We start from the raw sequence: 26,625 nt of genomic DNA, 5'->3' as shown, positions 1-26,625 counted from the left end.
ATTCCAGGTGACTACCTCATGAAGCTGGTTGAGAGAATGCCAAGAGTGTGCAAAGCTGTCATCAAGGCAAAACCCTTGAATGAGTAGGTGTGTCCAAACTTTTGACTGGTACTGTATGTGACGATGGTGGTGAAGGGGAGGACAGGAAGGTTTAAGTATATTTTACTGGATTTGCACTCTTTTTATGTTCTGAGCACCCCTGTCTTACACACACACACACACACACACACGGGTTGGGTTTGTTTTCCATCCTGTCCATGGGCTGTGTGAGGGGAAGTAGGGAGCGACGGGAAAGACGGACCTCCCCAATGCTGCTGTTTAGGTTGGCACGGCAACACGCCTCTCTCTCCACTGATGGGAACAGTCCTGGGACATAAAAGGTTCTCTAATACACTCTGGCCATCCGCTTTTTCTGTCTTTTTTTCTTGCTCTTTTCTTCTTGCTGTCTTTTCCCTTTCTCTCACTCTCTTTCTGCCTCCCATCCTTTCTCTCACTCTCTTTCTGCCTCCCATCCTTTCTCTCACTCTCTTTCTGCCTCCCATCCTTTCTCTCACTCTCTTTCTGCCTCCCATCCTTTCTCTCACTCTCTTTCTGCCTCCCATCCTTTCTCTCACTCTCTTTCTGCCTCCCATCCTTTCTCTCACTCTCTTTCTGCCTCCCATCCTTTCTCTCACTCTCTTTCTGCCTCCCATCCTTTCTCTCACTCTCTTTCTGCCTCCCATCCTTTCTCTCACTCTCTTTCTGCCTCCCATCCTTTCTCTCACTCTCTTTCTGCCTCGCCTCCCATCCTTTCTCTCACTCTCTTTCTGCCTCCCATCCTTTCTCTCACTCTCTTTCTGCCTCCCATCCTTTCTCTCACTCTCTTTCTGCCTCCCATCCTTTCTCTCACTCTCTTTCTGCCTCCCATCCTTTCTCTCACTCTCTTTCTGCCTCCCATCCTTTCTCTCACTCTCTTTCTGCCTCCCATCCTTTCTCTCACTCTCTTTCTGCCTCCCATCCTTTCTCTCACTCACTTTCTGCCTCCCATCCTTTCTCTCACTCTCTTTCTGCCTCCCATCCTTTCTCTCACTCTCTTTCTGCCTCCCATCCTTTCTCTCACTCTCTTTCTGCCTCCCATCCTTTCTCTCACTCTCTTTCTGCCTCCTATCCTTTCTCTCAGTTCATTCCTTGCTCTATCTCTCTCCTAGGCCCTGCTGCAGAGTGCTAGTTACAGGGGGAAGTGGAGCGTGAGGGTGCATGGGTGATGATTAGGCTTGGTTAAGATTATTTCCCCAGTTCCCTCACTGCATTTATGAAATAACTCAAAATTAGCCTGAATTTTTAATTGGAAAACATTCATCAACCCATCGACCCCCTCTACACACACACACACACACACACAGGGCCCTTAACCATGCTGAGAGATGATCAGAGAAGTCAATAGTGCAGCCTTCTCCGGTTCATCAGATGACATGAAACCCCAGGCTTTAATTAACGGAAATTAAACTGGTCTCTACTGCAGGACACGACCGGTCAGAAGGTTAGGCCATGGTGTGCTTGTGTGTGTTCTTGTTTGTGTGTGTTCTTGTTTGTGTGTGTGTGTGTGTGTGTGTGTGTGTGTGTGTGTGTGTGTGCACGCGCGTCACACTCAGCCCACTCCACTTTTTCTGTAGTCATCAGTAATACAAAACAGCCTGTTCCCTTCATCCACAGCGATCCTGTTTTGAAGGTTGACCATTGCAATATCGCTTTAGGTTTTGACCCCAAACGGGGTTTCATCTCTGAACCAGGCCCAATGTGTTGTTTACACCTCCAGACTGACCGTCGGCTTTATGGAGTGTGTTTATGGACAGGACATGCATATCATAAAAGGCTAGTCATAAGCAGTTATACCTACAAGAATGGAGAGGGACACTCGTCCTCTTCTCCTCTCCTCCTACCCACACACTCACTCGCTTACACACACACACACACACACACACGCTGGCTCCAGAGAACCCCTTTCTGTGACAGTGGCCCCTGGCCCCTGCACACGCATCAGTGCAGGCTGGGGTCACCCTCTAACACAGGGTTAGTTGAGAGGTCCTGTTGGGCCTCCTGTCTTCTCTACTCCCCCGTGTGTCTCCCCTCTCTGTCCTCTGTGTGCCCCCTGAACCGCTCTCTACTTCCCCCTGACCTTTCTCTCCCATCAACCCCAGAGCTACCCACATAGAGGGTCATCCAGTTATATGAAACTACAAATGCATCTGCAGCACTCCTACTGTACAGAGAGCCAGAGACGGGGAGAGTTTGAAGGGGTCTCAATGCTAATGGAAATAGACTAGGGACCTGATGTGTGCTTGTGCCTTCGTGTTCTCCTGTTCCCAGAGTATTCTGTGTTTTACGGTTTATCTGTGTTGTATCTGGCTGCTACTAGAGAGCCTGTTTATATTACGGATTCCAGACAGCGGTGAGAGATGACCTGCCACTCTGTACCCGCTTTCCTTCCCAAACTGTCCCCTCTCCTCCGTGTGTCCCCCCCCCCCCCCCCCCCTCACTCCTACAGCTCTGCTATCAACTACTCGCAACTAGTTATCTCTCACTTGGCTCAAGTTACTCTGTGATTGACTTGTTTTCCCTAACCCCTTACAATTACATTAAGTACTGCATGAAATGATTAACATTTGGAATGGAGTTGCTTTTGGGACTTGTGAGAAGATCTAGACAACTTTCATTAGCATTTGTTCCATACATTTGACACCCCTGGCCTAGATGGTAGTACAGAGACAATGGAGGTGGTAGTAGTAGGGGAGAGAAACGGATTCTCTGCTGGTACTGGACACTGGACAGTAGAGAAGAGATAGATAGAGGGAATAGATGGGTAGTTCTGGTCCTAGTGGTTGTGTGTGCTCCTCTACTACAGCCCTGATGCCAGATGGAAGCTCTCCCGCCGCTCGGCTTTGCTCTGCGCTGGCCGGGTCATTTCCTGTCAGGAGGCCTGGTGTTAATCAAGCCCTGAGCCAGGGGGAACGCCCTCCAGACCCCCTTTTACTCCCCTAGTACTGCTACCCCTCTCCTCCACAGCCTTTACTGCTCCCCTCGCTTCCCTCTATTGCTACCCCTCTCCTCCTCTCCAATTCCTAACTGGACCAGCAGGCACAACAGGCTCATCTAAGCGCTCATCCCCACAGACCTTAGGACAGGGATATACAATACCAATATCAGTAAACTTGTGACTCATTCAAACCCACTATTCCACAGTAATAGCTCCTCTGTTACACTGTTCCTTAGAAATAACAGACAGGGGTCAATCTGTTTCAGCATCGTTGGTGTAGCTGCTTCCAGCTGTGCCCTCAGCAGCGCCTCCCTCAGGTGGAGGAGAGAGAGCAGCTGTCAGTTGGTTCTCCCAGCAGCAGCAGTCAGTACCTAGAGAGAGATGAGTGTTCTTCCTGTGCTGTTGCTGTTCCACTACCACAGAGGAAGGGGATCCAGGGACTCTGATAAGCTCTGTTGTGAGTAAATACAGAAAACTGTCTCACCCTCCTCGCTCTCTCTTCAACCCAAGATCTCCACGCTCTCGGCGCACCCTTTTTCACTCTCGCTCTCGCCGTTTCCGTCTTCTCTCCATTTTGCACAAAAGCACACTCACTTTCTCCCCCTTCTATCACTCTCCCTCTCCCCCCGCTCTGTTATCTGCTCTGAGTGAGCCAGGTCTCTCTCTTGGTCCTCTCCGGTTGTCTGTCTGTCTCCCGCTGGCTCACACACACTCACACACACTCACACACAGGTCAGCTCTGCTCTTTGATGCTGACAGCTGCTTTACGTCTGCGCTCCGTCTATGAGCTCACCCCCTCTCACATCCGCCCGGCTAAACCCCGTTTAAACCCAGGTGAACCTCTCACTTCCGCCTGGCTAAACCCCGTTTAAACCCAGGTGAACCTCTCACTTCCGCCCGGCTAAACCCCGTTTAAACCCAGGTGAACCTCTCACACTGAGAGAGATGGAGAGATAGACAGAGAGAGAGAGAGATGGCGCTATGGATGAGAGATTGGCAGACTTTACTAGGTGAGAGGCACTTTATAGAGGAGCCCTGTCATCTCACGGCTCTCTGTAATATCTGTGGTGTTGTAGCGTTACTGTATGTGGTGTTAGTTTGTGTGAACAGAGAGTTCCGGAAAGGCCATTTAAGACTATGTAAACTCTGCCCTCTGAAAATAAAATACATTAGAAGACACACACACACACACATTCCTCCTAATGGGTTATTCAGTCCCTCAGGCTAAACCCCTTAGACGCTTCATACTCTGTAAGACGTATAGATCCCCTCAGCCCTCTCTGACCCTGAAGACTGTCTGCCTGCCTCTCTCTGACTCCCCTGTTAAAACAACCTCTATTTCTGGCTGTCTTTTAATTTCCTCTCTGCTCTGTAGAGATAGCAAATCCTAAGAATATCCACTGGAGGGTAGACCTACAGTATGTGTTATGTGTTACGGACTTACGGGATATGTGGTTCTAATTTACTAGTTTCCTGTTGGCTCCCTCTCTCCGCCAGCCCTTCCTCCTCCCTTCTCTCTCTCTCTTCAAGCTCATGACTCCTGAATAGCCCATCACATCACTGTAGTGTTGATTAGTGGTATACAATTCTTGTCAGTCTTTATTGAGTAATGGAACACCTCATTGCATTGTGTTGACAGTGTCACATTAGTTCTGATAGATCATCTAGTGTTGACAATGGACGTTTTATACAGATGTAGGATCTTAATTTGAGCCACTTTGCTACAGCAGGAAAGTAATCCTGCAGCAACAGGAAATCTGAATTATTTTGTGGATTATAATTCATTGGCATTTTTGTAGGGATTGATACATTTTTCATAAGGGAAAATCAAGTGCGAATTTTCAAAGTGGAAATTAAAAACCTCAGAAGCCTTTTGAAACCTTAAATACACTACAAGTTTTACAAGTTATCCTGCACCAGGGTGATCAAATAAAGATCCTGTATTCAAATGTTTATTACAAGATGATGAAGCAATGTACAGATGCTTTTCTGCACAATTCTTGATGATTTAACAAAATAAACATTTTCAGTACAACATATTATGGTTTTCCCATAGTAACACCCCTTAGTTGACATTTAATAATACATGTGTGTGTATTTTTACAGTAACAAACTCTCCAGCTCCATCCCTCTCCTGTCTGGTCAAACCCTCCTTCTCTGTCACATCTGGGTCTCAGGTGGGAACATACAGTGCCTTGCGAAAGTATTCGGCCCCCTTGAACATTGCAACCTTTTGCCACATTTCAGGCTTCAAACATAAAGATATACAACTGTATTTTTTTGTGAAGACTCAACAACAAGTGGGACACAATCATGAAGTGGAACGACATTTATTGGATATTTCAAACTTTTTTAACAAATCAAAAACTGAAAAATTGGGCGTGCAAAATTATTCAGCCCCTTTACTTTCAGTGCAGCAAACTCTCTCCAGAAGTTCAGTGAGGATCTCTGAATGATCCAATGTTGACCTAAATGACTAATGATGATAAATACAATCCACCTGTGTGTAATCAAGTCTCCGTATAAATGCACCTGCACTGTGATAGTCTCAGAGGTCCGTTAAAAGCACAAAGAGCATCATGAAGAACAAGGAACACACCAGACAGGTCCGAGATACTGTTGTGAAGAAGTTTAAAGCCGGATTTGGATACAAAAGATTTCCCAAGCTTTAAACATCCCAAGGAGCACTGTGCAAGCGATAATATTGAAATGGAAGGAGTATCAGACCACTGCAAATCTACCAAGACCTGGCCGTCCCTCTAAACTTTCAGCTCATACAAGGAGAAGACTGATCAGAGATGCAGCCAAGAGGCCCATGATCACTCTGGATGAACTGCAGAGATCTACAGCTGAGGTGGGAGACTCTGTCCATAGGACAACAATCAGTCATATATTGCACAAATCTGGCCTTTATGGAAGAGTGGCAAGAAGAAAGCCATTTCTTAAAGATATCCATAAAAAGTGTCGTTTAAAGTTTGCCACAAGCCACCTGGGAGACACACCAAACATGTGGAAGAAGGTGCTCTGGTCAGATGAAACCAAAATTGCACTTTTTGGCAACAATGCAAAACGTTATGTTTGGCGTAAAAGCAACACAGCTCATCACCCTGAACACACCATCCCCACTGTCAAACATGGTGGTGGCAGCATCATAGTTTGGGCCTGCTTTTCTTCAGCAGGGACAGGGAAGATGGTTCAAATTGATGGGAAGATGGATGGGGCCAAATACAGGACCATTCTGGAAGAAAACCTGATGGAGTCTGCAAAAGACCTGAGACTGGGACGGAGATTTGTCTTCCAACAAGACAATGATCCAAAACATAAAGCAAAATCTACAATGGAATGGTTCAAAAATAAACATATCCAGGTGTTAGAATGGCCAAGTCAAAGTCCAGACCTGAATCCAATCGAGAATCTTTGGAAAGAACTGAAAACTGCTGTTCACAAATGCTCTCCATCCAACCTCACTGAGCTCGAGCTGTTTGCAAGGAGGAATGGGAATTTCAGTCTCTCGATGTGCAAAACTGATAGAGACATACCCCAAGCGACTTACAGCTGCAATCGCAGCAAAATGTGGCGCTACAAAGTATTAACTTAAGGGGGCTGAATAATTTTGCACGCCCAATTTTTCAGTTTTTGATTTGTTAAAAAAGTTTGAAATATCCAATAAATGTCGTTCCACTTCATGATTGTGTCCCACTTGTTGTTGATTCTTCACAAAGAAATACAGTTTTATATCTTTATGTTTGAAGCCTGAAATGTGGCAAAAGGTCGCAAAGTTCAAGGGGGCCGAATACTTTCGCAAGGCACTGTAGGTCTTCTGTAGGGCCTCCATGCGTCACTGCACTATTCAAGAGCCCCCAACACACACTCCAACACACACTTTCAACAAGTCCAGAGCCCTTACACACACTCATACATCCCCTCCCTCTTCATATATCCCCTCCCTCTTCATACATCCCCTCCCTCTTCATACATCCCCTCCCTCTTCATACATCCCCTCCCTCTTCATACATCCCCTCCCTCTTCATACTTCCCCTCCCTCTTCATACATCCCCTCCCTCTTCATACATCCCCTCCCTCTTCATACATTCCCTCCCTCTTCATACATCCCCTCCCTCTTCATACATCCCCTCCCTCTTCACACTTCCCCTCCCTCTTCATACTTCCCCTCCCACACTCAGTATGATATACACACTGTAATCTACACTGAGTATACAAAACATGCTCTTTCCATGACATAGACTGACCAGGTGAATCCAGGTGAAAGCTAGGGTCCCTTATTGATGCCACTTGTCCGCACAGTGATCAAAACTTGTTTTCTCTTGTCTCTCTCTTGTCCCTCTGCAACAGTCATATGGTGAGCAATGTGTTTAGAACATCGAATCGCAATACATTTAGGATCGTGAAAATATCATATTGTGAAGTCTCTGGCAATTCCCAGCCCTATTTATTACTATAACCCTCTGCCCTTAGTTTGTATGGGCCTCACACACACACACATACGTACACACCCACTGTCCAGAGGGCGTAACCCATATCCCATAATGTTTCTGTGTGTGTGTGTGTGTGTGTGTGTGTGTCATTGAAGTCAGGTCTATTTAACCCATGGGTGGGGTGAACAGCTCAAGGCTGAATATAATAAGTGGCCAGAGTGGGTACTAGTGGTCACTATGGTAATGAGCTGACCTCACCCGCGCTATAATTGTGTACGTGTGTGTGTACATACGTGTGTGTACACACCCATGCCTGTTTGTGTGATGGTGTGCATGCGTAGGTGTAAAAAGTTCGTGCGTGTGAACAAACTGAGGGCTAATGATTGCGCTGGCAGTATGATGACGTTTATTTTCTTTTGTGTTTGTAATGATACTCTAAACCTTATAATCATGGCCATCATCCATCAACCTCTACCACTGTGTGTGTGTGTGTGTGTGTGTGTGTGTGTGTGTGTGTGTGTGTGTGTGTGTGTGTGTGTGTGTGTGTGTGTGTGTGTGTGTGTGTGTGTGTGTGTGTGTGTGTGTGTGTGTGTGTGTGTGTGTGTGTGTGTGTGCGCGTGCGTGCGTGCGTGCACGTGTTGTAGGTCTTCTCTGTGAGATGTCCAGTTCTTGGTGGTTCATAACAGGAAGTGGGTGGTTAGGAGGATCTGACCGCTTCCTGTGATATGGAGCTTCCGCTGTGTCTGTGGGACTGCTGCCTCTTATCTCCCTTACTCTCTCCCGCTCTTCTTCTCTCAATCTACAAATTCCTCCCTTCTTCCCTCTGTCTCACTCTCCCTATATACTGTATCAGAGTTCCTCGCACACATGTCAGCTTGTCTGAGCAAATAGCTTTGTCTGTGTGTGTGTTTTGTGTATGTATATGTCCCTGTCCTACAGTATATAGTTCCCAGTTCTTAGCGCTGCTGGTACACAATATATACAAAATTATGTGGACACACCTTCAAATTAATGGATTCTGCTATTTCAGCCACACCCGTTGCTGACAGGTATATAAAATCGAGCACACGGCCATGCAATAAGTTTGTTCATCAAATTTCTGCCCTGCTAGAGCTGCCCCGGTCAACTGTAAGTGCTGTTATCGTGAAGTGGAAATGTGGAAGAGCAACAACGGCTCAGCTATGAAGTGGTAGGTTACACAAGCTCACAGAACGGGACCGCCAAGTGCTTAAGCGCGTAGCGTATAAAAATCGTCTGTCCTCCGATGCAACACTCACTACTGATTTCCAAACTGCCTCTGGAAGCAAAGTCAGCACAATAACTGTTTTGTCGGGAGCTTCATGAAAGGGGTTTCCATGGCCGAGCAGCCGCACACAAGACTAAGATCGCCATGCCAAGTGTCGGCTGGAGTAGTGTAAAGCTCTCTGCCATTGGGCTCTGGAGCAGTGGAAACGCTTTCTCTGGAGTGATGAATGACGCTTCACCATCTAGCAGTCTGACGGACGAATCTGGGTTTGGCGGATGCCAGGAAAACACTACCTGCCCAAATGCCTAGTGCCCACTGTAAAGTTTGGTGGTGGAGGAATAACGGCCTGGGGCTGTTTTTCATGGTTTAGGCTCGGCCCCTTAGTTCCAGTGAAGGGAAATGTTAACGCTACAGCATACAATGACATTCTAGACGATTCTGTGCTTCCAACTTTGTTTCAACAGTTTGGGGAAGGCTCTTTCCTGTTTCAGCATGACAATGCCCCCATGCACAAAGCAGGGTCCATAGAGAAATGATTTGTCGAGGTAAGTGTGTAAGAACTTGACTGGCCTGCACAGAGCCCTGACCTCAACCCCAACCAACTAATTTGGGATGAATTGGAATGCCAACTGTGTGCCAGACCTAATCGCCCAACATCAGCACCCAACCTCACTAATGCTCTTGTGGCTGAATGGAAGCAAGTCCCCACAGCAATGTTCCAAAATCTAGTGGAAAGCCTTCCCAGAAGAGTGGAGGCTGTTATAGGAGCAAAGCAAATGTCCATGATTTTGGAATAAGATGAGCAGGTGTCCACATACTTTTGTGGTGTATTTGTGCGTTTGAATATGAATATCTTGGAGACCTGTTTGTTCTGACCCTCTCACCCTTCAACCCTCACCCTCTACCCCTCCCCCCCACCCCATTCCCCACCCTTCATCCCTCACTGCCCTTCAGGCACAGAGGTTCTCATCTCGCCCCTCTCAGACCTCTCACCCCAAACCCCCCTCACACAGTGATAGCATAGACCTTACATCCTGCTACTCATCTCAGCCATTTGAAGTGAGGTCAATGTGCTCCTCTAATTATTGCAAAGAATAGCAACTTACACTGTATGTTGTCTGCCGTTCAAATGCCATCATTTGATCAAATACCATTAAGTTCACTATGTACTGTTGATCTCTTCTATCATATTAACATTCTCTTGCTGTCTGTTGTTTTCTAAGTACAGTACATCACTGTGACTGTAGGTCTGCTCAGCACCTCATCACTCTCTAGTTTGTACCGTATGTTCTGTCTGAGTCAGTCCTCAGAGGCATAGTGTGTGTATGACTGGTTCTGAATCCCACCTGGTGGATGTTATAGTGCGTGCGTGTGTGTGGTTTACCGTAATAGTGTACTGTGTGATTCATACATTGTCATCTGCTTTGACTTTTCTGTGTAACTTGCCGTTTTAGGGGAAAAGAGCCACTCACACGATTAATCAATCAATCACGAGTCTGTGTGTGTGTGTGTGATCTGCACTCACTGTGCCTCAACATGTGGCTTCAATCACCAGGCTCTGTTTGGTCCCACCCCAATGTACCCCTTCACTGAGAGTTATGGCTATTGATGCTGTCTTCATGTTTTTCAAGCAGGTCATTTTGGACCTGGTTTCAGAAATGAAGCCTGAGGTTCCTGTTACTCGTGTGTCTGTTCCCTGCATGTATTTCATATGTCTTTTTGCAGGCATTTGTGTGAATCTGATTCAAAATGGAGCCTGTGTGTGGCTGACTATGTGTGATGACTCATGATCATGTAAACAGATATATAAAGTGTCAGATGGGTTTATTGGGGACTTTGTTGTAAGAGGATATTCACATTGACAAAAATTTAAGGAGAGGCAGCACGACGAGATTGCAATTTACATAATATGTGCGTTCATTTTTGTTATTTATGTGACGTCTTTGCCTTACTATTCGTTGTGGCTGGCAACAGCTCCAAGTTGACGTAAATACCAGTATCACAGTAGCCGCTGACGAGCCAGTAAGCTTGCAAAATATTCAACATTGCAAGCAATTTTTCCTCTAAAACATAGTAGCTAACGTTACACTCTTGAATAATGCAACCGGACAATATTACACTCTTGAATAATGCAACCAGACAATATTACACTCTTGAATAATGCAACAATTCACACGCATGTGTAGACAGGTAAAGAGTTTATGTTGTTGTTCCTACACACATTAATCAGCTAAATGTAGATTGCGAGATAATAACACATTAGCATATCAAACATGGAGGTTTACCCCTTTCATACGAATATAAAAGTACAGCTTCCGCATTTTAAAGTGACCTTAGAACGAACAAGGCTTCATTTGATCAATATCATGGAAGTCTTTATAAGAGGTAAACGTCAACGTTAATAATTCCCCTGGGCCCGGTGTCCCAAAAGCATATTAAAGGCTAAGTTCATTGTTAGAGCCTTTGTAGGAGTGTCGTTATATCACTCTGCACCGTTTCCCTTAAGCCATCATTATAGAGCCCCACAGTGGACAGGTCATAATGCTCATAAAACCTAGCGTTTAATCACGGACATGGTTCCAATCTGGGGGGGTTTTCAGCATCATTTGAAGCACCTTTAACAGGGTCTGTGTTTCATGTAGACTTTCCCTGACATAACGTTTTGATAATCGTACAAATCTCTCTCGGACAAGGTGACTTTTGTCAATGTGTTCTGCTCTATTTACTCTCATATTCGAAAATACTCATTAGCGGCAAAGTAAACATCAGACTACAAATGTTTGCTGTCAGCCAGTTAGCTACTGGCTAGCTTGATCCAAAATGAAAGTTATATTGAACATTTTCATTTTAGCTAATATTTGTTGGCTTATTCATGCATTTGGACTTGTGTCTTATACAGAATACTATTCTAGTAGTAGTCAGATATTTACAATTGGCCATGAATATTAGGATTTTCTTTTGTGAAGAAGGCTGTATTGGCTGTATTTTTTACCAGATCCTCTTCTCCTTCAGATGGTGAAGGTCTATATTTAATCCCTTATTTCTGCCAACTATACGAATGAGGTGAAATCTATTTCAATTCATGGTGCCAGAATGCACTGCTGTGTTAAAGCAATTCAGAACTACCTTGATGATATGTACTGTTGAAGATTCAAAGCCAGATGAACTAATTGGAGAATGCATCCATAATCAAGAATGAAGACGCATATTTATTTGACAAGAATGCACCTAGTCGGGCCTCCATCCCAGTCTATCACAACCGGCCGTGATTGGGAGTCCCACAGGGCGGCGCACAATTGTCCCATCATCGTCCAGGTTAGGGGAGGGTTTGGCTGTCATTGTAAAATACGAATTTGTTCTTAACTGACTTACCTAGTTAAATAAAGGTTGAATACATGTATATAAACTAGTTAACCATGAGCTAGCTAGCTAGATAACATGTATTATTTACATTTAAAACTTGCCCATGACAGATCACAGAATTATATATTTAAACTATGTATTCATTACTAAATGTAGCTAACATTAAATAGTTCATCCAGAGACTCTTAGCCTTGAGTCGGCAGTCTCATCGAGGTCATCATGTCCAGGTGAGTGACGTGAAGCTTGCTAACATTAAATAGTTAATCCAGGGACTCTTAGCCTTGAGTCGGCAGTCTCATCGAGGTCATCATGTCCAGGTGAGTGACGTGAAGCTTGCTAACATTAAATAGTTAATCCAGAGACTCTAAGCCTTGAGTCGGCAGTCTCATCGAGGTCATCATGTCCAGGTGAGTGACGTGAAGCTTGCTAACTAACATTAAATAGTTCATCCAGAGACTCTTAACCTTGAGTCGGCAGTCTCATCGAGGTCATCATGTCCAGGTGAGTGACGTGAAGCTTGACAGACATCTGTAGTTCTGTGTGATAGCCTTCATTTTTAAGGGGTGAATACAGGCGAATATATTGATAAAAGAGATTTACACAGCTATCAAAATGTTGTGCCAGGTTCAGCCTACACGAAGCGCTTCCTCTCAGTCTCACATCAGAATTAGATGTTCATCCATGTTTCTCAAACGTCAAATTTCTAAGATGTTACAAACGTCGCAATTCAAAGTGTTTAAGGTTAACTTTAGGCATTAACTCAGATTTTGTAAGGTTGGGGTTAACTTTAGGCATTAACTCAGATTTTGTACGGTTGGGGTTAACTTTAGGCATTAACTCAGATTTTGTAAGGTTGGGGTTAACTTTAGGCATTAACTCAGATTTTGTAAGGTTGGGGTTAACTTTAGGCATTAACTCAGATTTTGTAAGGTTGGGGTTAAGTTTAGGCATTAATTATGAAAAAGTAAAAGGTATGCAATCACCACTGTAAGTCGCTCTGGATAAGAGTGTCTGCTGAATACATGTAAATGTAAAATGATTTAGGTTAGGTCTTAGCTCCGAATGGTTAAGGTAAGGGTTAAGGTTTGCGAAAGGCTTAAAACTAAAATATCCAAAACGTTCTATCACTGGTGGAAAAATGATTGGAACCATTTCTGCTTTTGACCTCTAGGTTTTATGGGTATTATGTCACATATCTCTATGAATGTTTCACTTGAAAACGCTCGTAATCTAACCCCTACAGTCAGACCATTCGTAGAACGGCTAAGTGACATTAGGACATTAGAATAAGCCGCCTCCAATATTTGCAGCCGTAGGTGGTGTTTTGGGAAAGGCCGTTGTAAGAAAGATGCGTCGTTAAAACACTCGTAAGCCTAAGTTCCAGGCCCTGGTGAGTTGATCAGATTCTTGCTGCATGCTTCTTGCCTGGACAGTTTTACCTGTATGTTGGGCTCAACGAGACAATTTTGTTTATGCTGCCCTGCTTAGAGGAGGGGGGGGGTAACTGTCAGGCGAGTGTCATGCGCGCCATCCGGAGGTAGCATTCAACGATGAGAAATAAGCAAGTTTACATTAGAGTAATGTCCCTCGAGAATCGATACCGCTCAAGAATCTCTTGAAATGAGAAAAGAGTGAAAATCTGGCAGGTCGGAGGGGTTTATTTGGGTTTCAGGTATCAAATGAAACCCACTGCTTTTTCTCATTATTTCTCCCATCCACTCTTATCTGTTTTCACTGTAATGGTTTTACAGAGTCAATAAACACTCATACACACATATGTACTCACACAAATACACACACTCACATTGCCATACAGATGCAGAAAGACCTACTGATTCACACACAGGCGCGTGCACACACACGGACACAAACACACCACTACCAACGTCCATTGCCTTGTCTCTCAGGTCATTGTGGTTTCAGAGATCAGACACAAACAAACATTCCCCTGTACCCTGCCCTCCCTCACCCCCTACCCACTTAGTTCAGGCCAGGAGCACCCAGGGACATCCTGAGGGGAGAGGCCACCCCACCCTCCCCCTCCTACCATCTACCCATAACCCCCCTAAAATCATTATCGCAGGATCACAACACAGCCCCTCCACATTCACATTATCTGTCTCTGTCTCCCCTGAGAGCTAGCCCCACATCACAGTTATCATTCAACACACATTCTCTTTCACGTGCGCACACACACACACAAACGCACACAAACTGAACAGAGGGAGGATCAAAGGTTAATCATGCACACTCCTGTTTCTCGGGCCTTCTCAATGTAGTGTGTGTGTGTGTGTGTGTGTGTGTGTGTGTGTGTGTGTGTGTGTGTGTGTGTGTGTGTGTGTGTGTGTGTGAGACCCAGTTTATGCGCGCGCTTCTGTCTGTCCGCACTAATGAATTGTTTAAGGAGTATTTTTTTTTCAAACAATAAATAAACAGATCTTACTTCTCTGAATCTTTGTTTCTTTTACTCTCTCCTCCTTGCCCTTTCTTTATGGATTTACTCAAGCCAAGGGTAGTTTTCCCTCTGAAACTGAATCTTTTTACTTTAGGTGATTTCAGGCAAACACTGTTTTCTATTGGATTTGTAAAACCAGCTATTAGTTTGATCTATACTCTCCTATAAAGCTCTGTGTGTAAAGGCATCAGCCAAACTCCGCTTGGAACGAGTGTGCTCACATACACCCTTAAAAGACCTTCGGTTCAAAAACAAGAAAAAAGCGACAATAGTACTGTTTGTCCATCTTGAGACGCCGTAGCCAGTATACACTTCCTCAAAATAGTCAGAATTAATCTTAGATTACTCAAGAAATCTGTCATTATTTTGATGTTTTTGCCAAGTAGATCTTAGTCGCGCAATTTTACATCTAACTAAGATCAAATCAAATCATATTTATTTATATAGCCCTTCGTACATCAGCTGATATCTCAAAGTGCTGTACAGAAACCCAGCCTAAAACCCCAAACAGCAAGCAATGCAGGTGTAGAAGCACAGTGGCTAGGAAAAACTCCCTAGAAAGGCCAAAACCTAGGAAGAAACCTAGAGAGGAACAAGGCTATGTGGGGTGGCCAGTCCTCTTCTGGCTGTGCCGGGTGGAGATTATAACAGAACATGGCCAAGATGTTCAAATGTTCATAAATTACCAGCATGGTCGTATAATAATAAGGCAGAACAGTTGAAACTGGAGCAGCAGCACGGTCAGATGGACTGGGGACAGCAAGGAGTCATCATGTCAGGTAGTCCTGGGACATGGTCCTAGGGCTCAGGTCCTCCGAGAGAGAGAAAGAGAGAAGGAGAGAATTAGAGAACGCACACTTAGATTCACACAGGACACCGAATAGGACAGGAGAAGTACTCCAGATATAACAAACTGACCCTAGCCTCCCGACACATAAACTACTGCAGCATAAATACTGGAGGCTGAGACAGGAGGGGTCAGGAGACACTGTGGCCCCATCCGAGGACACCCCCGGACAGGGCCAAACAGGAAGGATATAACCCCACCCACTTTGCCAAAGCACAGCCCCCACACCACTAGAGGGATGTTGTGCAGTATTTCGTAAAGTGAAGAAATTTGCATGAAAACGAATCGTCTCTCGTTGAATGACAAGAGACACTTAATTGAAGTATCCCTACTGTTGGCCAATCACCAACAAAGGGGCATAGACTTACCGCTACCGAGAAAGAAGAAAATACGAACAGCCAAAAAAACAATGACCGAAGACCAACGGCCGAAGATCAAAACCAAAGGCCGAAGACCGAAGACCAAAACGAACAAAAACATTCTAAACAAAACATCATCATTAATATATGCACAAACTGTTTTGGATGGGAAGCCTTAAGATGGCTACAAGCTCTTTTCGTTGCATTCCACCCAGAGAGGAAGGCCACCTTGTGTAGTGTATATCCACTAGGGGACTTGGGGAGCAAGAGTAGCTGACCAAGCAAGAGGAGCCGAGGCACTCTTTTTTTGACTAGCTAGCGACGATGTTTGAACTTCCGGATCCGGTGTTATATACCTGTTTACAAATGCTAGCTACATGTCAGGCTAGTCCGGTGTTATATGCTTTACGACACTATTTCTTAGCCGCAGAAGCAAACATGTCTCTTTTTGAATTGCAATTGCTAGAGTTTGAGGAGCAAGAGCTTGAACTAGGGCTGTTGCGGTGACCGTATTACCAACTGGCGGTCATGAGTCATGAAGGCAGTCAAATTCCACATGACCTTTTAGTCACTGATGGTCATTAGTAGCCTACCAAACTTGCTAACTGCCTGGTACTCAGCACTCTACTGTCCCTCTAATCACATTGACACCAATGCAAATGTGATCGAAAATCTAATCAAACACTTCATGAGAGCCAATGAGATCATGTTGCGCAACATTTCTATAGGCTATGCAATTGCGGGAGAAAACAGAGTGATGGCCGCTAATAAAAAGAGGAGGATCCCATCATTTTTCTATAGGCTAGGCCTACTATATTTATTTCTCAACTTTCCTAATATTAAGCACATTGCTTATATTTACAACAGTATAGCCTACCTGACTGGCATGAAAATAAACCATGTGGAAAAGCGTCCTCCATTCGCTATTTAAGTGCATAGATGACATGCATTTTTTTCCCGCTGCACCTGTTTCAATACAGGTGCATGATAATGGTCCATTCGAAATCAATTTTTTGGGGACTTATTCACACTTTACAAATCACAATAAAGAGTACTATAATGACAGTCACTTTATCCTTGTTTTAGTTGTTAATGTATTTTTGGCGAGGCTAGACCCTCAAGACATTGACCTAACCTTGTGTTATGTGTAGTGGCCTTTCAATGAGAACTTTCCTGCTGTGGTACATGGGTGAGAATGGCTGTCCAGCTGTAGACAATAAGACTAGACCCTCGAGACATTACATAACACAAGGTTGTACATGGTCATGTGTAGTGGCCTTTCAATGGAGACCCTTCCTCCTTTTCGTACAATGGTGAGTGTCCAGCTGTAGACAATAAGGACAACACCCCCCCCCCCCACCCCCCAAGACATTAACCTAATCTACATAGTTCATGTGCAAAGCAGTACAAGTTGAGTGGCTGATTCAGAACAGGAGTATTTTCTGCCAGTACAAAGACAAATACCTTTTGCATATGTATTGACTATCCCAAAAGGAACATGGTGGAATTAAAACCATGTAATACACAGATGAAACAAGTTGAACAGCAGTAACATGTGAATGAGGAAATAAGTATAAACATGCACCAGCAACCGTTTTTTGGGGGTGAGACAAACAGGGAGACGTTGATCAGCAGGAATAGACACCGTCCATGGTGCCACGACGTCATAGGCGTCCTTTCCTGGACACTGCTGCCGTGTCTTTATATCATCAACCCTCTGCATGATGTCAGTGTCCAAAGGATCCTCAGCTGTCTTCCTCTTCTGGCCATTGGAGCAGGGTCGTGGAGATGGGATGGAGGTTGATTGAGTTGCAGGGCAGGGAGCACTGGTGCGCCTGGATGGTGGATTGGGGGTTAAGAAGGGACTGGGTTTTGGGGGGAGAGGAACCGGAGAGGCCGATGTTTGAACTTGCTCTGCTAATCATTATGATAACACAGGCATTGAATATTTCCCATTCACAATTTCTCCCATCCAGAAAAGAGGTGATTTCACGTTCTAAATAGGTTTGCTAAACATAAAAACACAAACACACACACATTGACTGTACAAAAGGACTTGCAGCCGCAAATCAAATAGAAATGAATCAAATCCAATCAAATGTTCTTTGTCACATGCTTCGTCAACAGCTAGTGTAGACTAACAGTGAAATGCTGTCCAAACATTGCAGAATACAATAAAATAAAAATTATAACTGCCTTAATTTTGCTGGAACCCTGGTAGAGTAGATGCTGCCAATGGGGATCCCTAATAAATACAAGTAATAATATTTAAAAATTGTAACACGAGGAATAAATACATGATGAGCAATGATAGGGAAATGTGTGTATGTGTTGGTGTGTCAGTGTTAGAATGTGTGCGTGTGTGGGTAGAGTGCAGTTGTGTGCAAAGAGTCAAAAATGGTCATTGCAGATAGTCCGGGTAGCTATGTGATGAACTATTTATCAGTCTTATGGCTTGGGGGTAGAAGCTGTTCATGAGCCTTTTGGTGCCAGACTTGGCGCTCCGGTACCGCTTGCAGTGCAGTAGCATAGAAAACAGTCTATGACTTGGGTGGCTGGAGTCTTTGACAATGTTTAGGGCCTTCCTCTGACACCACCTGGTATAGAGGTCTGGACGTCAGGGAGTTCGGCCCAGTACGCACTACCCTCTGTAGCGCCTTGCGGTTGGATGTCGAGTAGTTTCCATACCAAGCGGTGTCGCAGCCAGTCAAGATGCTCTCAGTGGTTCAGCTGTAGAACTTTTTGAGAATCTGAGGGCCCATGCCAAATCTTTTCAGCCTCCTAAAGAGTTTGAAAGAATACGATGAAGCTTCGGTAATATGGATAACTTTTGAAAGATAGTTGATATGCATTTTTCTACATTGTAATGGACAAGGTGCAACGTTACGTAGGCTACTGACAGGCCTCGGCTGCGGTACAGCAAACCCAAGTCAGCCCGTGCTCCAGGTTCTCACAGGGGAAGTGAAATTACAGGCTACCGTGACTTTGCTCATGATCATTCACACCACAAATGACATGTAACTAACTATAAGCTACTTAGGTTTTCTTTCGCAGGTGCCTTTTCGTTATCTGGATAGACACTTGTGGTTTCTAGCTAACGTTATAACAATTAAAGTAGTGGAGCATGTAGTGAAGCAAAACTTTAGTTGTCAAAACCATTCACCTTGGGGTGACGGGGGGAGAGGGTTTGCAAAATGCTACCATATAACACAATTATACCATTCATTTTAATACAGACTAGCTCAAAAATAAGTGAACATTTACAAATTATCCAATTGATTCTGAGAATTTTCTGGTAAGAAACAAGTTGTTTTAATTAGCTCCATAGCTCAGTGAATACAAGGATGTTTGGCTCATTTCAGTCATGAAGAGGAATAGCTTTGCAGCTGTTTCTGATTAATATACATGCTGGTGGGTGGTATCATTCAAATAAAACCCAGCCCTGAAGTGAAACACAGGTTGAAAATAATTTGTATGTCATATCATAGGAATAGACTCTAGATTTACACAAAGTGGGCAGTTCAGATTTGTCACTTCAAGCACAAATGTATCATGCCTATTGACTAAAGTCATTGTGCAACATCGTGGGTAAGCTCAAATGTGTTTCTACTGGTGTGGGGCGTTTAATCTGTCTCGCTCTTCATTCTTTCGCTCTGTTGTCCATCTTTCCTTTCTTAGTTCTGATATTTCTTCTTGCGGCCGTGACTTCTGTCGCTTTTTTGAAATGCAACTGCTTCATGTTGTGGCAGATGTACAGTTGAAGTCTGAAGTTTACATACACCTTAAGCCAAATACATTAAAACTCAGTTTTTCACAATTACTGACATTTAATCCTAGTAAAAATTCCCTGTTTTAGGTCAGTTAGGATCACCACTTTATTTTAAGAATGTGAAATGTCAGAATAATAGTAGAGAGAATGATTTATTTCAACTTTTATTTCTTTCATCACATTCCCAGTGGGTCAGAAGTTTACATACACTCAATTTATATTTGGTAGCATTGCCTTTAAATTGTTTAACTTGGGTCAAACATTTTGGGTAGCCTTCCACAAGCTTCCCACAATAAGTAGGGTGAATTTTGGCTCATTCCTCCTGGCAGAGATGGTGTAACTGAGTCAGGTTTATAGGCCTCCTTGCTCGCACACGCTTTTTCAGTTCGGCCCACAAAGTTTCTATAGGATTGAGGTCAGGGCTTTGTGATGGCCACTCCAATACCTTTACTTTGTTGTCCTTAAGCCATTTTGCCACAACTTTGGAAGTATGCCTGGGGTCATTGTCCATTTGGAAGACCCATTTTCGACTAAGCTTTAACTTCCTGACTGATGTCTTGAGATGTTGCTTCAATATATCCACATAATTTTCCTTTCTCATGATTCCATCTATTTTGTGAAGTGCACCAGTCCCTTCTGCAGCAAAGCACCCCCACAGCATGATGCCACCACCCCCGTGCTTCACGGTTGGGATGGTGTTCTTCGGCTGCCTCTCCCTTTTTCCTCCAAACATAATGCTGGTCATTATGGCCAAACAGTTATATTTTTGTTTCATCAGACCAAAGGACATTTGTCCAAAAAGTACAATCTTTGTCCCCATGTGCAGTTGCAAACAGTAGTCTGGCTTTTTTATTATGGTTTTGGAGCAGTGGCTTCTTCCTTGCTGAGTGGCCTTTTAGGTTATGTCGATATAGGACTCGTTTTACTGTGGATATAGATACTTTTGTACCTGTTTCCTCCAGCATCTTCACAAGGTCCTTTGCTGTTGTTCTGGGATTGATTTGCTCTTTTCGCACCAAAGTACATTCATCTCTAGGAGACAGAATGTGTCTCCTTCCTGAGCGGTATGACGGCTGCGTGGTCCCATGGTGTTTATACTTGCGTACTATTGTTTGTACAGATGAACGCGGTACCTTCAAGCATTTGGAAATTGCTCCCAAGGATAAACCAGACTTGTGGAGGTCTACAATCTTTTTGGGCTGATTTTATTTAATTTTCCCATGATGTCAAGCAAAGAGGCACTGAGTTTGAAGGTAGGCCTTGAAATACATCTACAGGTACACCACCAATTGACTCAAATGTTGTCAATTAGCCTTACAGAAGCTTCTAAAGCCTGACATCATTTTCTGCATTTTCCAAGCTGTTTAAAGGCACAGTCAACTTAGTGTATGTAAACTTCTGACCCACTGGAATTGTGATACAGAGAATTATAAGTGAAATAATCTGTCTGTAAACAATTGTTGGAAAATGTTCTTGTGTCGTGCACAAAGTAGATGTTCTAAGCGACTTGCCAAAACTATAGTTTGTTCACAAGAAATTTGTAGATTGGTTGAAAAACGAGTTTTAATGACTCCAACCTAAGTGTATGTAAACTTCCGACTTCAACTGTATTTCGTATTATTCCTACTGGGGAAGAAACGGTCATCCCTAAAACCTTGTTGATTTCACACATGCTTGCTGCATGGCTGTGTAAATGTGTCTCTGTTTGAGACATGGGTTTGCATACTTGTGAAACATGAACTTTCTCATAAATCATGCATTGATCTCTAGATGAGTTTTCCAGGAAGTTATACATGCAGTTAGGATTTGACCGATTGTGGACCAGAGTTCACATTTAGCTCCATGCCCAGCTGTGTCCTTATCCCCCAGTATACTATAGTACAGACTCCCTGCTTCCTGTTGGAGGCTCTGTCTATAGTACAGACTCCCTGCTCCCCCCCCCCCCCCCCACACACACACACACACACGCTTGCCACTCTCCATACATAGCCTACTGTACAGTAATCTCTACCCCTCATTAGCACCATCTGAGGAAGAAGAACACTGAACTCTAGTTCGGTGTGTCAGGGAAACTGACTAGGCTTTACATGTTTAAACCTCACTCCCCGCATATGTTGAGAACTGCAAATCATCTTTGTATATGTGTGTGTTTGTGCTCATGTTAGTGAGATGGGCTGATCCTTTGTGCCCCAGAGTGAATCTCATGTCGGAGCTTCCCGAGTGTCCAACTAGCCCGACACCATCCCCTTCCCCACTCTGTGTTCTAGTTCATTACTGTGTAACCCATGAGGCTGTCCTGAGGTGTCCCCCGTCCGCCCCTTCATTAGTGATGTACACTGTAGAGGAGCAAGGCACAACTCAGGGCATTATCTCTGGAGCTCTGACACACTCTGAGTATCACACTGGTTTCCATGCTGTCTGGTTGGTGACATTATAAAGCTTGCCCCTCTCTGGCCCACTCTGGACACTTCTATAGATTCCAACTTTTCAGTTTTAGCACCCTCAAGAGTTTTAAACATCAATCATGAACTTGGGTTTTTCTCCCAATGTCTTTTTATTATTATTTTTTATATATATTTAAGCGTAAAAGAGGCAGGAAATGGCATTGGGGGAGAAGGATGGAGTGAGATATGTGGAATGAGAGAGTAGGCAGAGCGAGCAGACAGAAAGAGTAGAGAAGAAGGGATTGGGACAAGCCTCTAAGCCTCTTCAGCATAGTGTTGCACATCTGGGCCACAACCCGCCTTTTTTATCGAAACCAGAGAGAAGTTGGACAGAGTAAAAAATGACGCTAATCTCCCTGAGGAGACTGAGATAAAGCAGCCCAGTTGTGGCAGCAGCAGCATTTAGTGGAGGGGGATAGGGAGGCGAGGGCGCCCGAGCAGGGAGGGAGGGAGGGAGGGAGGGAGGGAGGGAGGGAGGGAGGGAGGGAGGGAGGGAGGGAGGGAGGGAGGGAGGGAGGGAGGGAGGGAGGGAGGGAGGGAGGGAGGGAGGGAGGGAGGGAGGGAGGGAGGGAGGGAGGGAGGGAGGGAGGGAGGGAGGGAGGGAGGGAGGGAGGGAGGGAGGGAGTGTGTGTGTGTGTGTGTGTGTGTGCGCGCATGGGGGTTTGGGACTGGGGGGGTCCCTAGATGCTGTCAGTCCACGGTGTCACATTGCCCTCTAGTGGTGATGTTGACTTTCTCTGTTTTTCTGTTGAAGACTGCTGGAGAACAGCAGACGGCAGGGAGCTGTTCCAACACAGAGACAGACAGAGCCTCCAACAGGCTGTAGGTTAGCTCAGAACCCCTCTCATCTTAGTGGGCATTTCTGTGCCTGTCTGTCAGACTGTGCATACAGTATGCTCAGAGATCGAGAGCTGTTATTTTCCTCTGCCTTGATAATACTAGTCTATGTTCTGTCCCATTCCCTTTACAGCCAGCAGGGGGAAAGGCTTGTGTACTTCCGATGTAGAGAAAAAAATTGACTGGTGACAAATGCCAGATGCTTAGTCCAAATTCAATATGTTAGCACTTACACAATATTTACCCAAGGGTTGTTTTTGACCCCAGGATTTCTTGGTTGACTAGATTTGAGTAATACAACAACAACTGCAGCCACTGCCAAGAGACAGGAAAACTGTCCTTCTGACTGTCACAGTACGCCTTAGACAGCTGTACATCATCCACAGTTATCACAGGAAAACTGTCCTTCTGACTGTCCCAGTACGCCTTAGACAGCTGTACATCATCCACAGTTATCACAGGAAAACTGTCCTTCTGACTGTCCCAGTACGCCTTAGACAGCTGTACATCATCCACAGTTATCACAGGAAAACTGTCCTTCTGACTGTCCCAGTACGCCTTAGACAGCTGTACATCATCCACAGTTATCACAGGAAAACTGTCCTTCTGACTGTCCCAGTACGCCTTAGACAGCTGTACATCATCCACAGTTATCACAGGAAAACTGTCCTTCTGACTGTCCCAGTACGCCTTAGACAGCTGTACATCATCCACAGTTATCACAGGAAAACTGTCCTTCTGACTGTCCCAGTACGCCTTAGACAGCTGTACATCATCCACAGTTATCGGGCATACAGGAAAATATGTGCGATTCAACCAGAAACGTTTTAGCGATGTTCAGAGCTGTGGTTGTATTGAAAGTACCGTAATATTTTGTCATGTCTAGGGAGGTAGGTAGCCTAGCAGTTAAGAGCGTTGGCCCTGTAACGGTCGCTGGTTCGGATCCCAGAGCCAACCAGGTTCAAATCTGCCGATGTGCCCTTGAGCAAGGCACGTAACCCTAATTGCTCCTGTAAGTCACTCTGGATAAGAGTGTCTACTAAATGACAAAAATGTATCCATTTGTTATTACATTGTAGCATTGATTATAACAGTGTCGTAAATCTATTCAGTAAGAGTATGTATTTTTGTTCAGAACTTTTTGTTTTCATGTTCTTGACTGTCTTCTGTCTGTGCATAGTTGTGTGTGTGTGTGTGTGTGTGTGTGTGTGTGTGTGTGTGTGTGTGTGTGTGTGTGTGTGTGTGTGTGTGTGTGTGTGTGTGTGTGTGTGTGTGTGTGTGTGTGTGTGTGTGTGTGTGTGTGCGCGTGCTTGTGTGTGTGTGTTAGTTGTACCATGGGTATGTAACTCTAGCCCAGTTTGTTGCTCTCAGGAGTAACACAGATGTTTCTCCCTGGAAAACAAACAGAACAGAGGCCCTTTCTCCAGGATGGAACTATCAAAATAAAAGATGGCCCCCGACCCCACCTCCTTCTCGGGCCTGCTGTTTCATGGGGCGCTTGCAGAGGTGCATTTTTCTGTCTGACACGTACTTTTACACAAGTCTGCTCTCACATGTGCTCAGTTCTTATATTCTTTCATCTTGTCGATTTCCTTGGGCAGTTGCTGTGCGTACATGTGTGTGTCTGGTCCCTCCATTAGTATTGGAGCTATGGGTGGTTGGTGGGACTCAGGGGGTGATGACTCTCCAGACTGCAAGAGATTTAGAATCCTGGGGGGGGGGGGGATAGGGGGAGACATGGGAGCGGAGGAGAACAAACTGTGCAACCCCCCTCCTCCCTGCTCCATGATTTATGGCCCTTTCCCTAAATGCACTGCGTCACTCCACAGGGGTGTCCTTACCCGACAGGACTAGGAGAAGACCTCGGAGGGAGAGAGTGAAAGACAGAGAGTGAGAGAGATTCTGAAAGACACAGACAGACAGAGAGATTCTAAAAGACAGACAGACACAGAGAGCGAGAGAGAGATATTATGAAAGACAGACAGACACAGAGAGAGAGATATTCTGAAAGACAAACTGACAGACAGAGAGAGATTCTGAAAGACAGACAGACACAGAGAGCGAGAGAGAGAGATTCTGAAAGACAGACAGACACAGAGAGAGAGAGATATTCTGAAAGACAGACTGACAGACAGAGAGAGAGATTCTGAAAGACAGACAGAGAGACCAAGAGAGAGATTCTGAAAGACAGACAGACAAAGAGAGAGATTCTGAAAACAGACAGCCAGAGAGAGAGACAGACAGACAGTGAGAGATTCTGAAAGACAGACGGACAAAGAGAGAGATTCTGAAAACAGACAGCCAGAGAGAGAGACAGACAGACAGACAGACAGGCAGGCAGACAGGCAGGCAGACAGACAGACAGACAGACAGACAGACAGACAGACAGACAGACAGTGAGAGATTCTGAAAGACAGACAGACAGACAGACAGACAGACAGACAGACAGACAGACAGACAGACAGTGAGAGATTCTGAAAGACAGACAGAGAGAGAGAGAGAGATTCTGAACAGACAGACAGACAGACAGACAGGCAGGCAGGCAGACAGAACAAGGTGGATGTGATTAAGAGAAAGTGCACATTGATAAATGAGAGGGGTAAGTAGTGCTGTTGAATGGATAGAATGGTGTGTGTGTGTGTGTGTGTGTGTGTGTGTGTGTGTGTGTGTGTGTGTGTGTGTGTGTGTGTGTGTGTGTGTGTGTGTGTGTGTGTGTGTGTGTGTGTGTGAGCGTGACTATTTTGTGGGTCTCTCTATGGTCTTTACAGGGGACAATAGCTACCATTTATCATTACTCATTCAAACAGGAACGATGCTCCAGCACCCTCATTTGGTCAATACTGTGTGTGTGTATTCTGTGTGTGTTGTGTGTTGTAATGGGAAGTCCAGGTGCAGAGACTCTGTCCCGAGGGAGGAAGCTCTTGTTTACTCATATTTAACCTTGTGTTCGACCCGCCTGCTCCTATAACCCCTTTAAACAGACACAGTCATACTGTATACTATATTTCTGCCCTGCTATAGCTGCCCCGGTCAACTGTAAGTGTTGATATTGTGAAGTGGAAACGTCTAGGAGCAACAATGGCTCAGCCGCGAAGTGGTAGGCCACACAAGCTCACAGAACGGGACCGCTGAGTGCTGAAGCGCGTAACGTGTAAATATTGTCTGTCCTCGGTTTCAACACTCACTACTGAGTCCAGACTGCCTCTGGAAGCAACGTCAGCACAAGAACTGAACCATAAGCAATACCAAGCGTCAGGTGGAGTGGTGTGAAGCTCGACATGCCATTGGACTCTGGAGCAGTGGAAACGCGTTCTCTGGAGTGATGAATCATGCTTCACCATCTGGCAGTCTGACGGACAAATATTGGTTTGGCAGATGCCAGGAGACTTTACAGTGCCAACTGTAAAGTTTGGTGGATGAGGAATAATTTTCTGGGGCTATTTTTAATGGTTCGGACTTGGCCCCTTAGTTCCAGTGTAGAGAAATCTTAACACTACAGCATAAAATTACATTCTAGACGATTCTGTGCTTCCAACTTTGTGGCAACAGTTTGGGGAAGGCCCTTTCCTGTTTCAGCATGACAAAGACCCTGTGCACAAAGAGAGGTCCATACAGAAATGGTTTGTCGAGATCATTGTGTAAGAACTTGACTGGTCTGCACAGAGCCCTGACCTCAACCCCGTCAAACTAATTTGGGATGAATTGGAACGCTGACTGAATTGTTTGGAAGCGTGCCTGACCTAATCGCCCAACATCAGTGCCCGACCTCACAAATGCTCTTGTGGCTGAATGGAAGCAAGTCCCCAAAGCAATGTTCCATCATATAGTGGAAAGCCTTCCCAGAAGAGTGGAGAAT

General features: G+C 44.9%; 1 protein-coding gene across 1 annotated transcript in view; it reads left to right on the top strand.

Moving 5' to 3' along the window:
• The first annotated feature begins 2,505 nt into the window (after positions 1–2,505).
• The window catches only part of LOC116352879 (sec1 family domain-containing protein 2-like), a 68,208-nt gene continuing 44,088 nt past the window's right edge, over positions 2,506–26,625 (top strand). The window contains exon 1 of the mRNA XM_031833512.1: positions 2,506–3,470. Within this exon, the coding sequence (XP_031689372.1) occupies positions 3,395–3,470 (76 nt within the window). The 5' untranslated portion in view covers positions 2,506–3,394. The remainder of the gene's footprint in view (positions 3,471–26,625) is intronic.

This window comes from Oncorhynchus kisutch, linkage group LG10 (assembly GCF_002021735.2).
Source record: "Oncorhynchus kisutch isolate 150728-3 linkage group LG10, Okis_V2, whole genome shotgun sequence".
NCBI lineage: Eukaryota > Metazoa > Chordata > Actinopteri > Salmoniformes > Salmonidae > Oncorhynchus > Oncorhynchus kisutch.
The sequence above is the reverse complement of the archived record's forward strand: the minus strand, read 5'-3'. Positions and strand labels throughout refer to the sequence as shown.